Genomic DNA, 18037 nt, shown 5'->3' with positions numbered 1-18037 from the left:
GGTCGTATACAATTTTCTACTATCGTATCAAATTTATATTAATTATAATTAAGTAGCTTAGGAGGTGCTTGAGAGGCACACTTGGAGCGTTAAGGGTTAATGCAATTCTTGCATGTCTGAAGTCTTTATAAGTCGAATATTAAACAAGTCAAAGGTTCTTGACGGAAGATCAGAAGATATAAAAGTAGCCGTAATTTATTTTCATTATTATATTATCTCGATTGGAAAATGTTAACGAGAATGATGATAAAAGTCAGGGGACTTGTTTCAATTTTATTTCGTAGAGAAGCATAGCTCGACCCAGTTTCTTGTGGAACCGCCTCGCATGACACGTTCGTACGGAAGAGCAACAGGGTTGTAAAACTTTGCCTGTCCTTTAGAAGCACGCTGTCTATAAATCGCGCTTTTATAAATATATGTAGCCCGACGTACGCTAAGAGTTGGAGAAAGTGTCAGAGTCGATTGTAGAGATGATTCGAAACAGGCGTAAATATTTTCGCGCAAACCTCGAAATTGGTAGGTCTGAAAATGGAAGATTGGCAACCGCCTCACCAAATTGTTTTTCATTACGTGATGGATGAATCCAACCGAAGACGAGGGAAGAAAAGTGCTCTTCATAAATTGTACGAAGTTAACGTAGAGTTTAAAAATGATTTTCCTAAATAAACACAATTCTATTAAGCTTTCCATTACGAATTCTTATGATTAATTTTAACTTAAATCTGTTCTTACTGTTTGTAATAAATTCTATCTGTTCGTTTGAATATTATTTCCGCGTTCCGACGGAACAAGTAATTACGTAATGAAACCGAGTCTCAGAGCAAAAAGAAAGAACATCAAGAATAACGAGGGTGCCTTAGATTTGTTACTATCGGATTTTTCCTCTTCGTTAATCACCAGCTCTGCGCCAACGTCTAAAAACAAGCGATTCCATTGAGACTTTTTTATACAGCACGAATGATTGTAAAAAAAAGATCGGAATTGATGATAGAACGAAAATTTGTCAATCGAATATGTTTAATGAAACACGTGCTATTATTTTTCGTAGATGTTCACGAGTGCATTAAATGTGGATACGCGTTGACTAAAAAAAGAACGTTAAATTTGTTCTGTCGCGAGGAAGCTCTGCGTCATTACTTAATTATGGAACAGGTACAGTGTTTCGTCTAAATGAAGAAACTCGGACATCCTCTGAAACCGATGACGCGTTTTACGAACGACCTTTCCTCGCACCACCTGGGCTTATCGATTAGGCAGACAGTTTCTTTCGCTGTTCGTGAATAATGTAACAACCGACCGACATCCGTTGACGAGCCGCGTTTCCGCAAATATCTGCCATGTTGCACCATCCCGTCGCGTCGTATCTTCGCCCCAATGGGATCGACGCTGAAAATTCTTCAATTTCAACCGCGTGCCGGTTAAACTTGCCACATTTATATTTAAATGTTCCGCGCACACGCGCCGGAGAATATCGATCGCAGCGGAATCAAAGAAAATTTTATTGCTATTGAAAACATTGCTTTCATATTTCACAGTATCTGCGAAACTTTCCTTTTTATCACAGCCGTTGCTCAAAAATATTGAATGAGAACGGATCAGGAAAATAACAGAACGGAATACGAACTAGTTTTAACAAACGACATACAATTCAGAAATACAACGTTTCCATGTCATTACAAATTTTTTTTAAAAGTTTTAATTAACAAAAGAATTAAAAAATCCGATCTATTATTTCAACCTTACTTTTACTAGCATGAAGATAAATTCTTGCATAAAAGTTAAAAGGTAACCATCGCCCGGATATTCCATTTTGAAAACTAAATTCCATGCAACTTTCGCCGCGGAATCAGTTTATTTGAAGTTCCAGTGTGCCCGCGGGAAATATCCTTCGATTTTTACACCGGCTACGTGTAACAAACCCCTGTCGTCCGTGTTTCCGTTCGCGATAAAAGTAATTACAGTGCGTGGCGCGATGCGGCGACGAGAGAAAAACGGCACGTTAAATCATGAATACTAATGCGGCTAATCTGGATTGTTACAGAGAACGCGAGCCGCTGGTGCGACCTGGACGGTACCTGGAGCACCTATAGCAACTACAGTCTGTGCCACAACGTCCGCGAGCCGGCGATCGAGGGCGGGGTCGAGGTCATTTCGACGACCATTTACTTCGTTGGGTACAGCGTCTCTTTGTTAACCCTCGTCATTGCCGTCTCCATCTTCCTCTATTGCAAGTAAGCGATTTTCATTCCAGGAGAATTGACACGTTCCCGGTTGCTTGAGAAATCCCCCGGCCCTTTGAGAAATGTCCGTTCTATGGAAATCTGAATTTGCATAAAATTCCGTTTGTTGCCCCGCCAGTCTCTCTCCGTCGCAAACGATTCTCCTCAAACAAAATGATACATTTCGTTTATAGACCTCCGAGGAAATACACGTTTCAATTTATTTAAATTCGTCGTGCAGTGTTAGAGTGAACGTCTTCCCTCATTGCAGGTGATTTCCCTGCGCGGAAATAGAATAATTTTAAAAAATCAATGAGCAACTATTGAGTTATTTGGCACGAAGCTTCTACGTGATGAAAATTTGAGTCTTCTTTCCATTATTCGTGCTTTCTAAAATTCCCATCCTGTTTCGTAATTCCATTATCCTCCGGAAACTTCGCAATGAAGCAAAGTTAATACTTTGAAGCTTATCTCGTAGCTCCGTTTGTTCTATTTCGGCTAGCAATTATCTCTGACATCACATTTGCACGATGAATACCAAAGAAGGCGTCGCGAGGTTTACTTGTTTCGCGAGTAAACTTCAATTTTCGGCGTCTTTGAGATGAAACAAAGTGATATACATTTGCATTTATTCTATAAACATAGTTTGCATTTCAATAAACTTGATTAAAAATGAACTAGATTCTATAGATTACATTTTTTATTAACTTTTAAAATCATATTACAAGATTTAATAACGACGAGAGTCACATTCGAAATGTGTCGATCGCTTCGTATCAGGAGAACTGCGTACACAAAATCGATGATCGGAAGGCTGTTATCCGTCGCGTTCCATAGCGACGGGATGGCAACAGGTTAAAAGGCCGGTGCACCGATACGGAAGTTATTAGCTGCCATTAAGGTCGGATCTCTTCTTGAGCTTTCGGGTCAAAAGCTAACTGGGGAAAGCGGCTATGAATCCCGGAAATACAAACTGAAACTGGAAACGCGTAATCCAACGTCCATATACTCCTCGGACAAGCATTAGCGCGTCCGAATATTTTATTAAGCACGTTTGGGACTCAAAATACATATGTACTTCCGAGACGAATCCATAGCTTCGAGTGGTTCCATGATTTATTGAAACGTGGTCTACGAGATATATCGTCTGCTTGGATAATATTTTAGCAGCATTCTGTCCACAGATCGTGCCCGCTTAATGGACTAGATTCTTCTAAAAATTATTTTTCATCTTCAACGGGAATGAAGAATGCAACACATTAAATTAGAAAAATTACCTTCACCTATTTCCGTCGACGTACAATCGAAAAATTCCAATTATTCTCCCCACATCGTCATATCAATTCTTCTCTCGGGACTATTTTCTTATGACATACTAGGGCTGCGTGATGCTCGCTTTCGTTGATCGAAAACTATTTTATTCTCCCCCGAGCACCGACGTAGACGCTCTTTGGTGAATTAACTAGATCTTAGGTCTTGAGTTATACCGAGGAAAATTAGTTTTTTATTCACCGACGAAGGGATAAAAGAACCCGGCTATCGTTGTACCCTCATCTCTTTGGATTATTCGGGACGGTTTTCGCCTGGAACTAACTCGGAGGCTTGTTACCGGATCTCTTTTCATCCGAAACGTAATACGCGAATTCAAACGAATTCTGCACGGCCGTCGGATTTTTTTACGATCTCCGCGCGGGCGGTGTGACCCTTTTTAATAATGCGTAAACGCTAATCTCGTTTGTTCTTTTGTAAGAAATTGCAGCAGGAATTAGAAAGAACTGCTCACTTCTCTTGCCACAACGCTGTGAATATCAAGATTAATAATCGAATGAAATTGTTTAGAATAATTAGAAGTATGCCTGGAAAATTGATTCGAGTTAAGTTTATGAATCTTTGCAAAAATTAAGAAAGTGTTTAATAGTTTCATAGTTGAAAGATAGAGAGGTTTCTCTTTTTTATTTATTAAAGTCACATCCACCTTGTAGCGACATAGCGACAGCGACGATAATTACAATACATAATATAAAAATAATAAAATAAATAAATAATATAAAGTAAATAATATACATGAACACTTGTATATCCTACGAAATTACTTAATATATGATAGCTTAATAATACGACATTCACACTTGCTGATTACAGTGAATATATGATTTCATTCTATTATGAAATTTCCTACAATTTATATCATTAATTTCATTTCCAGCCGCCTTTAATCAATAAGTATGAATCTGTAAAGAATATATAACCAATTGTCAGCCTCGTAACAACCGTCTGATCGCTCGTATTGAACAGAAGTACTGGAAAAGACAGGTCGTAGAATCTTATGAAGCACGTGTCCCCTTGACCTAATCGATCTCGCGGGGAATCTCCCGACGTCTGACTAATTCCGGCTCGTTCCACTGAAATTATCCAGCGAGCGCACACGCTGCACACCGTCGCGCGGCATTTATCTCTCCTCTTCATCCAGCGCAGGGACAAAACTCGGCTCGAACTTTGGTTAAACTACTTAAACACTCGACGTCCTGATGTATATGCAGCCGAGAAAATTCAACTAGGAATCACGGCACTCCACCGTTTGTTTCCATCGTACCCACCGCCGCCGCGTCGCAAGGGATGTCGTAACAATTTCCTTCACTCGGAACAACGCGATTCACGGTTTGTTGTGCGCGCGTCCGATTCAGGAATTACCTCGTTACTCGAGCTTTCGTGCAGATAAATCCTGCGAACACCGACTAACATACACAGACGCGCGTACGACGAGATCACGCGAGCGAAATTGAACGATCGCAAATAGAAAAGAAATAAACGTTTTCTATCTTTACGAAAAATTCCAAGTGGGAGAAGAACAATTATCGATTTCATTGACTACAATAACAATTACCGTTCTCTTATAGTAGAAGAGGTTTTGTACACTTTTACACGATATTAAACGTAATTATGGAACACGATCAAAAAGGATTTTCCCGCGGCTTTATCGGGCTTAATCGGTGTACGGGAAAAGAGGTGAAAGAAATTTTCACGGTGTTTACTCGCGGTCGAAGTTACCAGCACGCAGAAACCATAAACGTAATGCAAACTTTCCGTTCGGTATTGCGGAACGTCATTATCAACGACGAAAAGTGATTTTCCTGCGTTATGAAAGTAATAATATCGCCTCGTAACATCGAACAAAGTGCGATGAAGCACTGTGCGTACGCGATACAGGTAACTTCGGTAATTTCATTTCCCAATAGAAATTCATTATACGTATACAGTAACAGCAGTGTAGATTAACGTGTAGTTTAACGATGTTTACGGGCAAAAGCTGATTAGGACAGGAATAGAAAGTAGAGAAAAAAGATTGGGTTTATGGAACATGCCTTTATGCTTCAATTATCTTTATTACAGAGAGCTGAGATGCGTCAGGAACAACATACACACGAACCTGATGCTTACCTACATCCTCGCAGATCTCATGTGGATCCTAAACAACGTGATGCAGGTACGCTCGTGAAACGTGCAATAAAGTATTTCGATATTTACTATTTTAGAGAACGAATAAAGTGTTTGCATGTTCGAAGCGACGACTGTTGTTCGATCCTCGCTGAGATTCGCCTCCCTTCGACCGTAAAATCCATTTTCACTTGTGGGAGCAAATAAAAAAACAAGAGGAGTAATTGAGTTTAAAGCTGGCCTCCGAGGTCGAAGGTGGTTGACCTACAAAATGGGTGATACTGAAACGCCGCCACTTGTTGCTGAAACGCGAAATTAGAATAAGTATTCCCTTGCGAAAGCACCTCGAAAGAAATTTATTTTCCCTTATCCGCGCAACGGAATGAAGATATTTGATAAGCTGGCTTCGCGTTGTTGTTTGACAAATTCCAAGATAGAATCAATTTTCATTACCCGCCTCGATTCCGTCAAAGAGAAGCGCAAGTATAATTTATTGCTACGTGTTTACAAATAGTAAGCGAATATTACGGGACCGTAACGTTAATTGCTAATATTTTCATGGTTAATTAAGCTAGAATGGCTCGTGAACGAGAATCATTCTCAGCGTAACAAATGTAATTCAAAAGCGAGTAATTTAACAAAGCAAACTTATAATGTGCAATTTCTATTATGCTTCCGAACAATGTCATTTCTCTTGTAATTTATTTCAACGCCGTTACGTCAGCCCTTTTAACATTAGAAATTCCACGTTGCATAAATTCTTCAAATAATAAAAGGACGCTGTTTTAAACACAATCTAAAAAACTGCGAAGATTATATCAAAGATTCTTGATATAGAGTTTTATTAATTTTTTGTCCCTCGTTCAACAAACGAATTTTGCGAGCTAGCTTTGCCAGCAATTTGGGCCAAATTCGTTCGGTGGCGTCGAATTTTTTCGGAGCTGATCAGAAACGCGTTTGTCCATTGGTCTCAAAATCTCTGGTAACCGCGCTAACGAGCCAGCAGAAGGGAAAATTAATTACAGCCACGGCGACGTGGCACGGTATGTGCGGCGCAACGTTTTCGGTTTTTCGATAATTAAAAGGCCAATGCGGACAGCCGAACGATTACCCTGAAATTGGAATCGCGTAGAATCCGCTCGACCGACTGTTTTTAATTGCTAGCCCATGCACCTCGTATCGTCTGACTTTTGTTAAAGAAAATTTCAACACACATTTCGTGCATAAGAAACTAACAGATTTTTACGTTGATAGACAGTGAATCGTGTTGAGCATTGCAGAATTAAAAGCTTTTTTATATATAATGTGTACAGTAGTTTCTATAGAAAATCAAGCATTCATATATTTATTTCGAATAAATTATTTCTGCAGGTATCCATGCAGCCCGACGTGCCAACCTGCGTAATCTTCCTGTTTCTGCTAAATTATTTCCAATTGACTAATTACTTTTGGATGTTCGTAGAAGGTAAATCACAGCTTTCGATATATATTTTAAACAACAATCTATGAATATCAGGAATGAGATCTCATAAACTCATAAATATAAATATTTTAGTATTTTTAATGATAAAAGCTTATCGATGTTGAACATCACTAATTGTAATAGAACGTTTCTAGTGTTTATGAATCAACATAAAAATAGATCAAAGAAAGTAATCCATATTTTGCTTACATATTTTTATGAACATTCTGATACATAATAAATCCAACATTGAATAAGAAATGCAATATTTTCATTCATACTTGAAACATTCTCTGACAATGATATCTTACATTAGCTCCTTACTATTTCATTATTTCAAATTTATGAAATTTGAAAGATATGTGTAATACACATACTCAGAGCATACGTATTTATTTCAGGCTTGTACCTGTTCCTGTTGGTCGTGAAGACTTTCACGGGCGATAATATCAAGCTGAGGTTGTGTCTCATTATAGGCTGGGGTAAAGTTTCATAACATCCTTTTTATCTTTTTGCTTTAACTCCGTCGTTTTCCCATGCAATCGTATTCTTTTATTTCTGGAAAAAATTTCCTCACTTCGAGATAAGTACAAGAAAGTTTTCCACTTAGAATTTCGTATTATTTTTTTGAAATTAAAGAACATACTCGAAGAAATCGTGAACTATACATAACGTTTATAACAATCTCGTTTAACGTCATCTCATTCCAGGTTTGCCGATCGTTTTTATCGTTATGTGGAGCATTGCGAAGTCGGTAGATCACAGTATCATGCCTCAACCAAATCGGGTAAGAAAAACCTTTATCATTTTATAATATGAAACTATCTTCGTGAAGATATGGCGCATAGTAAACACTTTGATTAATCAACGTATCAATTTAGTGCGGTTAACACTAGATTGCCAGAGCGAGTCAATTTGATTCATTATTCAAGATTCAAAGTTCAAGTATCATGCAAAAGAAATAGAGGTAAAGGCGTCTGTACTAAATGTAATAATAAAATCTGCGGACAATATATTTTAAAAATAAGATTGTTTTGAATAAAATTTGTTTAAAATAAAATTTCAGCAACAAAAAACATCCGGCAATCTAGTGTTGAATTAAAGTAGATATCATTGCCTTGACTTACACAAGTTCATAAGTGCGAAAGTTACCTCACGTTATCATTTTTCCGGTTACGTAATAAACAAAAAGCGAGGAACAAGGATGCGCAGTCTAGATTGGTAGAAAATTAAAACCGTACCGTGAAGAAATACTCGCGTTCGGTTTAGCGAGAAAAATTCTTGGTCGACCGCTCAACTGATTGACATGTACCATATATTCTTCTCCGAAGGGAAAACCTTTTTCCATTGTGTATCGACTGTTCTGCTCTTCCGCTTGTTCCCCGTTCACGTCACGTACTTCGCCGACACGTTAACGTGGATCGTGTCTCGAAACTCTTATCCCGATATTTCACCCGTGAATTTCAACCCGATCGATCTGTATCGATTTTTGATCGTATCCATTCTTCTATTCTTAGACCCGCGTGCACCGGATTTGAATGAATAAAACAGCGAATATGGATTTATTAATACATAAAAAAAAGAATAAGAATTTAACAAGCTTTGTTCTTATTTCAAAGCGTTCTCAAATAAATTTTTTGAAGATAGTTCGTAAAGTCAAATCGTAAATAATTTGTACAGATTTTGCATTTCTATTAAACAGAGGTTCGTATTTAGCTATGGTAAAGTATAACAAATTTTGCCTAGTGCATTACCGGTGTTAAACATTTAAAATGAAGACGAAGAGAGCCTATCATCGTATAGGAAACGAGCCGTTTCGCGGTTCGCAAGGAAAAGAGGAAACTTAACGACGCGACCCGCTCGCTCGTAAAGTTAACTCGAACGTTGGCCCAGTTCCCGACGATAAACATATAGGCAACTGTGTTCGCAGGATGTCGCGTTGGACAAGCATTGTCCCTGGATGGTGTCACACCCTTACGACTGGTTCTACCAAGCCCCCGCGATTTTCGTCCTCTGCGTAAACGTAATATTCCTCTTCATGATTATGTGGGTGAGTGTCCACTTTACGGTACACACGTCGATGCCCGATCGACCAGCAAATAACGATAATTGAGAGAATTGCGAGGTACGTGCACTTCGCTGATTCCATGTACCGTTGGCCTCCGAAGGAATTAAAGCTTGTAACTTGTTCGTGCAGTCAGTTAAAATTCATTAGCTCCGATGAATTCCCGACGGATACTAATTACGGTATTTTTATTATTAAAGCACCATTTCAGAAAAAGAATTATTCGCTGATATTTCGCTCACGGTGTTACGTATCGAACGTTGCGAAAGGGATTTCCTTTCTCCCCCGGCTATCGCATCGCAACGATCCCTTGATTGCAGGTACTGATAACGAAACTCTGGTCCGCAACGAACGCGGAAACTCAGCAATATCGAAAAGCCACCAAAGCGTTGCTCGTCCTGATACCACTCCTCGGTGTAACTTACGTTCTGGTGCTAGCGGGTCCCACCGAGGGTCAGGTTGCTAATGCGTTCTTCTATGTTCGAGCGGCACTACTTTCTTCACAGGTAGGTAATGCAATCGGTATCTCGTTACAGAAAGCATACTGCTCGCTACTTTTTCGCCAGTGGAAAATGGTTGGGAAAAGTAATACTTTGTCATTGAATTCCAGTAAAATTTTCTAATCTAACTCATTCATTTTCATTCAATCCAATGATCTTTTTTTTTACACAAGTACTTGTTTATTTTTTTGACCATTTAATATTAAAATTGCGATTGCCTGATAGTTTTTGAGATATCTTATTTAATATTTGACGCGCGATAGGAATATTGACATTTTTATCGAATTTCAACGTCCGTCCGCGAACGTGAGCGACTTTCATGTGTCTCTGTCGACATAAGCAAAAATCGAAGTGTCAGCTCTTTGCTTATCTTCCATTTTTTTTTTATCGGGCATGAAGGTTGCGGTTTTAAAAATCAACGTGATTGAGTAGTTTCAAATAATCGTTTCACGATTCATTTATTGTAGTACAAATTTATTTTCTCCACATAATAAATACTAGAAGTTCGCAATGTTTCACATTTTTGTTACACAAGTTGAATTATCAGAACGCAACAGCAGTTATAAAATATATTTTGTAGTATATTGAAAAAATAATTCCTTTATTAATTTTGTAAAACAATTAATAGCTAAATTTTAGGTTTAAAAAAATTACATTAAAAGGATATTCCCTGTAGATGTTCTCCCAGCGATGAAAATACTTTGCTCGATGCGTTTCTTTAGTACTTGGACTTATCTCTGCAACAATAAAAAAATATAATCATGTATAAAATATAATAAAAAAAAATATGTGCAGTTTTTAACACAAACGAGGCAATTAAAGTCTTTCAACAAAACTTTGAAGACATTCAAATTTTACTGCGTCTGCAATAACTGGTTTTATCAAATTTTTCTATCATATTAAAGAAAGTACGTTGTCAAGAAGGAATCGAGAGATCCCTTTCACGATGGCAAAAGAATTTTCACCCTTTATGAAAGTTTAATCCATGAAAGAGTACACAGGATGAAGTTACTGAGCTAATAATCCTCCTCTCCGTGAGTCCGCTTGCTCTCGTTATTTTCATACGCATCAAATACTTCGGCATACTTCGTAAATCTGCCAGTAATATCTCGTAATCTCGTAAAAATGAATGTATGCATCCGATCGAGAGTAAATAATGAAACTGCTGGCTGAACTATTTAATATTTCTTCTACGAGGTCGCGATTTTCATTGTTACCCCTTAGAAGCAGAGTTCAAAGCCTCTATGAACAAAATACTTGGAGAAGAATTTTATATCTCTTGTTTATTCCCTCACGGGAAACATTTACGCGCTTCAGGGACTATAAGAATGCAAATAGAAACGATATAACTTGTTTTATATTACACGCACCACGTGTTTCCGGTAAAATATTATTTATTTAGTTAGGAAGAGCCAGTGAATTCTATACTAAGCAGTGCATCACAATAGAGATTATTTTTCATTCAACAAGATTATTTTAATCTTTATTAAAAGATGTATGAACAATGACTTTAGGAATATATTTGATCATTCTAGGGCTTGTTCGTCGCGTTGTTTTACTGTTTTCTGAATACCGAAGTACAAAACACGGTGAAACACCACATCGTACGATGGACCACGGCCCGCGATCTGGACACGGAAAGAAGGTATTATAACAATTGGTCTCCCCGTTCAAGAACAGAGAGTATAAGGTATTCTATTCCCTTAATCCGTAATAAATGGTGTTAATATTCAATTGAATCTTTATAATTGATTTCGAGATGAACGGTCAAACACGCGGTCGTGTCTTTCTTCCGTGTTTCAGTCGACACGGTCGCGAGAAGTTTTCGCAACTGGGAACATGATTATTTCGTTTACCGTTTAAGAGGAAACCAAATTCCAGGGCGCGATCAAATGGGGACGATTTAGGATAGTAGATCGGTTTTGGACGTGTTAACGATGTGATTTACAGATTGTACTGCCCTCCGTCAAACACATACAGGAAAAGGGACTCGTCCGTCAGCGAGACGACCACCACGACCGTGATTGGAATGAACTCGACCACCACGTTCCTGGACAAATCGAAGAAGCCGATCTCGGAAGATCAGAACGAGTAAAACCGATCCCCAGAACGATCGTTCCAACAGAGAACTGACTACGATTACGAGAGATATTATATGTATATTTTTCACTGTATATTGTTCGGAGGGATTGTTAGAACACGATTCTTGAAGTATTAGTGAAGAATGGTTCCAATTAGGATTATTTTAAGACAAAACTGATTAGAAAATTGAGCAAGAAATATTTTTAAGATCTAAGAAATATTCTTCCCTCTTTACTATTCATTTAAGATATTAATAATAAAGATGGATATCTCATTAAAATTTTTATAAGTGAGAAAACGAGTTTCAGAAAAATATTTCTTAGATCTTCGGTCGACGGCGGCGTATTATTTTCAAGGAAACGATATAATCGATTCGTCGCAAGGAATGGTTGGAGTAAATTAAAACAGATCCTATGGTATGCGGCAATGCTTCAACTTTTATTTCGAATTAGCATCTTTGCGTTAAAAAAACGACTTGCCCACACATTCTCTCCCATTCATTCATCCGTACATTCGTGCCTCACGTTCGCCTCCTCTCGCATTCGTCTCGCTCTCTGTCTCTCCTTTATTTCTTTTTTTGTTCCTTTAAAATTTCTTTACTTCATTTCCCGTGTGTCTGTTTCTGCCCGAGAAACGCGAACGCGTCTGTACCGGAGGAAAATCGAATTCCCTGTTTAAACTCTAAGACACCCCGTCATCAAACTTCCACGAGCGGACTCCTGTAAAAAAGAAAAGTTTGTCAGAATTTCTTTTCCTTTGTCGTCGTTGTTTCATCGGTTTCATTATTGAACAATCCGAAATCGAAATCAACTTTGAAGTTGTAACGTAAAAATAATTAGCGATAAGAGAGGGCTTGCAATCCAAACTGGGTAAAAATTATAATATACCGACGCATTGTTATACTGAGAAATTGAATAATACTGCTAAAATAAAATACGGTAATTTTTTGTTATTCTACCCAGTTTCAAATTGCAAAGGAACCGTGCACTCTCCTGATCTTACGTACGTGTCGAGATACTCAATGCGGATTCAATTACATAAAAGAAAAAGTCATCCTTCAATAAATCGTAGATAAAAATAAGTGTACATAACGTATATACACGGAAGTATACGTGAACACAAGATTTCGTTTGCTAAGCCTGACTCGTTGATTATTCGATGCATTTATGCATGAGTAAAAATCTGATTAAAATAACGAATAACATTGCCTGTGGAAGGAAAAAATTGCTTTGTCTTAAAAGAAGTGTCAGAAAACGTTAATGTTAATAAAGCGAAAAACAAGCGTATAGATATATAGTTACAAATATTCGTGAGACGAAGATTGTACTTGCATCAACGGATTCAAATAAGAAATAGTATTTATTATTGTAACAAACTGTGTTAATGGAAACATTATTCATTTCGACTCCACTGCAAGCGTGAAAGCTTTATTGAATATCGAAAATATATCGTGAATAACAATTTCTTCCATAAAACCTTGGACGTAACATTGTACTTCCAAGTTCGCGTACATGTCGCTAAATTTTCTTTCGTTTCTCCAATGACACGATTATATAATATCGTATTTTACATGTATCGAGATTTATAAAACGTGTTACAGAAAATTGTACGTGTATGAGCATTTAATATACGTAAAAGAACTATAAAAAGCGTTACAATCATCAAGGCTGTACGTTTTAAAAGTGATTAGTCTCGACTATAAATATACGGAAACATACAAGTGTGTATATATATATAAAATCAGAAAGAGAGAAATATGCCCAGAAGTAACAAGGGAGTGCGTTATTCGGGGTTCAAAGTTTTGTCCAAAGATCCGAAACGGTAACTATCCTTGAAACGTAACTGATTAGGTAAGAGACCGAAGAAACGGTACCTGATATGTCATAGAACTTTATTTTCACGTTCAATTGTATAATTAAACGAGCTTGCATTTTGTACAGATTCGAGTTTAACACAAGTTAAACCAGTCCGATGTTAATGATACTTAAAAGAATCGAAAAGTTAGAAAAATGAAAATATAATATGTATCAAAGAACACACTTAATATCCATAGAGTCAAATGTATAATTTAAAAATCATTTCCTGAATGATATACGTCTGCGTGTACAATATAAAGTTTTCAAATCAATTTACAAAGACGATTTCTTAATAAATAAAGTGATTAATGTCATTCCCTCTAATTTTGGAGAATTAATACGATGCGAGATACGCATATGAAAATGACGAACGATCTTTGGACCTTATAGAATTACCCCTGTAGAATATTACTTAATAGTTATTTTGTTTCACCAATGCGTTAGGCGACCCGTGAATGTTGTTTATTAAGTAACTTCGTATATACAAGCTATAGAGGAAAAATTAAAGAGGTTGTGAATGGTACGCGTTGTTCGATGTATCGTCGTTTTAAACTATGTACCTATACTCGATGTAATAAGTTTTATTAAGATAGCTTGCCTCATGCTGAACTAAATTGGACTAAATTGTTTCGCGGTGATACATGCGCGTCAATAGAAATGATTTAAATGCCGTTTATTACTGAGCTATACGTATATACTTATAAACGATCGAAATAGATCGCGGTTTCCTTCTTAGTAAAGGAAAACTTTTATCGAGTTCGATTACGTTAAAAATATGTAATAATTATTAAATACGGGACTAGTTACGATGTTTACCAAAAATGATACTATTTTCACTTATTGAAAGAAATGAACGGAATAAAAATGTCGACTAAAGATTTTAGATATTATGAGTATATATATATATATATATATATATATATATACACACACACACACCAGAAACAAGGAAGCGTAATCTTGTACATGGAATGTTCGTAACGAATGAGCAAAATGTGTCTAAGACAAAAAAAATAAAAATACGAGAGTAAAATGGTTCTACTATTGAGATTACGAATCTTATATGTATGAATTACCTTTGTTTTTTGTTTTCTTTACATTCAATAGTCATTTAATATTACATTAACAACTGCTGTACTGTTCATATTGTTACCGTGCCCACGTTTATGTAAGACCTAACAATACTTTGTACAAGTTTTATGATACAAATATATTACGACAATTCAGTTTATATACCATACATTATACTTTGTTTAGCGTTACACTTTTTCCATGGATTAAACCTTCTCTTGTACGAGGCAATGATCTTGTTTCGATCTTATTCATATTTTTAAAGAGTCACTGACAAAAGAATCCGACTGTTGTTCATTTTTTTCTCAAATCGAAGGAATTTCATTATTTTCATTTTCCACATGTGAGATACTGAGAAAATAGAAATCTACACACTTATGCAGCTCATCAACAAACATACTTCACACCTATTCATTTTGAAGGTATTAACCTCGAAGTGTTCTCGTGGTTCTGGTACTTTGGTTTTCCGTGAGTGAAAGGCAGATATCTATATTTGATCATATGCTGCGAACAAATTCAACGTCGATTATTTTCAATCTCATCAATAGAGAATATATATAATATGTAATAAATAAAACATAGAGAAATATTCTCTACCTTTATTTGACGCTTCATAGTAATGGAAAACAGCGTTATGAAATACATAACAAGTATGGGCCAAAATACTGGTATGTTGAAGCAATCGAACAGAGTGCATATCATTGCGATCACTGTAGACCTCATCACAGAATACCAGAATTTAAATTCGGGCAATCTTCTAATAAATGGCCTAAATTCTTCATTCGATCGAGTAGGTAACTCGGGTCCTTCACCATCTATTAAGAAATTTCTGTTAAGAATCTATTTTGAAAATGAAGCTACAAATGAAATAGGAACATGCTCTTCCAGTCGAATTTTTAATCCATTTTATCTTATCTCTATACTTAGTTTTATCTTATGGTAATGAACAGTAATCTCCAAATGTACTATTTTAAAAACTACTTGCCATCGAAATCCATTGCAGGATCAATTTTAGGAGTAAGGAATGCTATAAATAAATTTAGGTGATAAATTCCTAGTGCATATGTGACAATGTACCATCCCTAGAAAGATAATACATAATAGATAAAGTGCAAACAATAATTCTGAAAGATTTACATTAGTTCAGATCAACATTTAAGAAACAGACTTACTTGTGAAAGAAATATACGGAGAATAAAAACAAATATTAGTAACAAAGCAACCGTCCATCTTGATATTACGTGAGGAGTCCACAGATCCAAGTATCTTTGATATACCTGAAATGTAAACGCATTTATAATTTAGCAGATTAAAAAATGTTAAAATCTATCAGTATGCTACGTGAAAAAGAGAAAGTACGTACTTGTGAAATTCTTCCTATTGCTTGACTAAAAATATTCCTTTTTGCAGGACCACCCAGATGCTCATCTTGCATCATTTTACCTTTTCAATGAAAAGAATCAAATGTTTGTTTCAATTGTGAATTTATAACAAACGTTTTATTCAATCTTAAACTGCAAAATGAAATTTCCCTCCTCCTTAGTTCACTACATTATTGGGAAGAAATTCCAGTTGCATCAACAATTTTAACCGAACTATTAAATCGTGATAAATATTTATATCACGTATATTATCAAATCATAAGTAAGTCTTGATGGAAGTAAACAGCATAATTTAGAAACGTAAAACATTAGTAAAAAAGAAGTAATACAAATCGTAATATTAAATATTAAAATACATTTCACATTAAATATACGATAATTTTTATTTGAAGATGGAAGTGAAGAAACCACTGTTTTATTGTATTGAAAAAGATAATTATTAATACAAATTCAAGGTAAAATTCTTGGTAAAATATAAGATTTTCCAAGTATCATTCGGGTCATCATATTAGATAATAAATTTCGAAACTCAAATAAAACAGTAAATCTGCACTCATAGTTTACATCATCATATTTTTCAAAATTATTACTATGGTTTAAAAAATTAATGGTATCATCGGTAGTTTTTAGTAGCACAGGATACACCGAACGACATGCACATAACCTCCTCGGTTCATGATTATAACAAGTCTAGTAGTAAATCGACGGATAGAACTTAAATAAGTAACATTTACCTAAGGTATCTGTACGTTTTCAGCCAATCTTCAGGATTAATTCGGTATTTATTTGGTTAAAAAAATAACACGTCACAACATTAATGGCATATGTACTATGACGACTATGATTAGACGTACTATAGAATTTGCTAGGTGCTTCAACTTATCTTTTGGTATTGTATCATAAGAGCGAGGGATCATCAAATCCGATTCTTATGTAATGAATGATATAATTCACATTTTATTCGTAACCAATTTACATTGAGACTTATACTGATTCGATTTTTAAACTTTCGGAACACACTACAATTGCGATCTTTTAGTCATTGTCCCAATCGTGGTCTCAACGGTTGATAGTAATTCATTTTAAGTCTATATTTTTCTTTGATTCAATAATTTCGCCAAATAACGTTTGTGGAAATACAAAATATTTATTATAATTGTACGTGATAAGAATGAATTTGAACAAAAAGCTTATGTACCATAACTACGAAATATGATATTTTGAACAGAAAAAAGTCTTTCTAGTTAATAAGTCCCCTGTTACGTCCAAAAATATTAAGCTTTTAATAAATAATACAAGAATATCAATGGCTAGATGAATAAACGGTTTAATTTTAAATATTAAATTCGATTTGAAGATAAGCTGTCAGAAACTGATGTCTTCGCGAACGAATGTACCCGCTGAACGTTAAAATTTTTATTTTTAGAATAGAAGACTGTGAAACTGACAAAAGCGCGGCGCCATATTGCGTGCTTGTGTTTGGTTACTGTTCTGGCGCGTGGTCAAGAATTGTTATATTTAATTAATTACCATGTCCGATAATCAGGTAAGCTTTCTTATTTTAACAAACATTCCATTAGCGAACAATTCACGCTATAAATGCGGCGTAACACTCGGATGTTCAGTCGTATTTCGAGTCTAATCGGTCTAACCTTGTGTATTAGGAACAAAAACCCGAAGCCGGCCCAGGCGACGCGAATTCGGAATACATAAAGCTCAAAGTTGTCGGAAACGTAAGGAGTCCTGTAGTTAATTTCATGTATTTACAAATTTCTCCAATGTTCGGATACCGGCTTCACCGTTCCATTTCTTTTCTTTTTTAGGACAGTAATGAAATTCACTTTAGGGTAAAGATGACCACTCAAATGGGCAAACTGAAGAAATCATATAGCGATCGTGTGGTTAGTTTGTTTTTCAAAATACACAATTTGTTGAAGTGACATTGATATATCTTCTTCATAATAC

General features: G+C 36.1%; 3 protein-coding genes across 15 annotated transcripts in view; 2 read left to right on the top strand and 1 right to left on the bottom strand.

The window, feature by feature from the left end:
• Positions 1-13134, top strand: part of Dh44-R1 (Diuretic hormone 44 receptor 1) — a 58326-nt gene extending 45192 nt beyond the window's left edge. For 2 of the 6 annotated variants that reach the window (XM_026813894.1, XM_026813899.1), the window contains 9 exons: positions 2042-2231; positions 5610-5703; positions 7026-7119; positions 7518-7598; positions 7827-7903; positions 9047-9166; positions 9502-9687; positions 11217-11371; positions 11632-13134. In XM_026813894.1, the coding sequence (XP_026669695.1) occupies positions 2042-2231; positions 5610-5703; positions 7026-7119; positions 7518-7598; positions 7827-7903; positions 9047-9166; positions 9502-9687; positions 11217-11371; positions 11632-11776 (1142 nt within the window). In that variant the 3' untranslated portion in view covers positions 11777-13134. Of the gene's footprint in view, positions 1-2041; positions 2232-5609; positions 5704-7025; positions 7120-7517; positions 7599-7826; positions 7904-9046; positions 9167-9501; positions 9688-11216; positions 11372-11484 lie in introns of all 6 variants that reach the window. The other 4 variants (XM_026813897.1, XM_026813896.1, XM_026813895.1 and 1 more) reach the window with 4 other exon arrangements.
• Positions 10106-17079, bottom strand: LOC108625411 (protein RER1). Of its 8 annotated transcripts, none has more exons than XM_026813902.1 (7): positions 16807-17078; positions 16054-16133; positions 15863-15967; positions 15676-15772; positions 15288-15505; positions 15091-15194; positions 10106-10418 (listed from the first exon to the last, which is right to left on the bottom strand). In XM_026813902.1, exons 2-6 carry the CDS (start codon positions 16126-16128, stop codon positions 15102-15104), a joined length of 588 nt encoding a protein of 195 aa, XP_026669703.1. In that variant the 5' UTR covers positions 16129-16133; positions 16807-17078; the 3' UTR covers positions 10106-10418; positions 15091-15101. The 8 variants fall into 8 exon arrangements, with proteins under 8 accessions (XP_026669703.1, XP_026669704.1, XP_026669706.1 ...); XM_026813903.1 differs by having other exon boundaries at positions 15098-15194; XM_026813905.1 differs by having other exon boundaries at positions 15121-15194.
• A 433-nt stretch (positions 17080-17512) lies between these two features.
• The window catches only part of LOC108625438 (small ubiquitin-related modifier), a 1737-nt gene continuing 1212 nt past the window's right edge, over positions 17513-18037 (top strand). The window contains exons 1-3 of the mRNA XM_018025490.2: positions 17513-17618; positions 17737-17805; positions 17896-17973. Of these exons, the coding sequence (XP_017880979.1) occupies positions 17604-17618; positions 17737-17805; positions 17896-17973 (162 nt within the window). The 5' untranslated portion in view covers positions 17513-17603. The remainder of the gene's footprint in view (positions 17619-17736; positions 17806-17895; positions 17974-18037) is intronic.

Source organism: Ceratina calcarata, unplaced genomic scaffold (genome assembly GCF_001652005.2).
Source record: "Ceratina calcarata isolate Rehan_Ccalc_2016 unplaced genomic scaffold, ASM165200v1 scaffold351.2, whole genome shotgun sequence".
NCBI classification, from domain to species: Eukaryota; Metazoa; Arthropoda; class Insecta; order Hymenoptera; family Apidae; genus Ceratina; species Ceratina calcarata.
The sequence above is the reverse complement of the archived record's forward strand: the minus strand, read 5'-3'. Positions and strand labels throughout refer to the sequence as shown.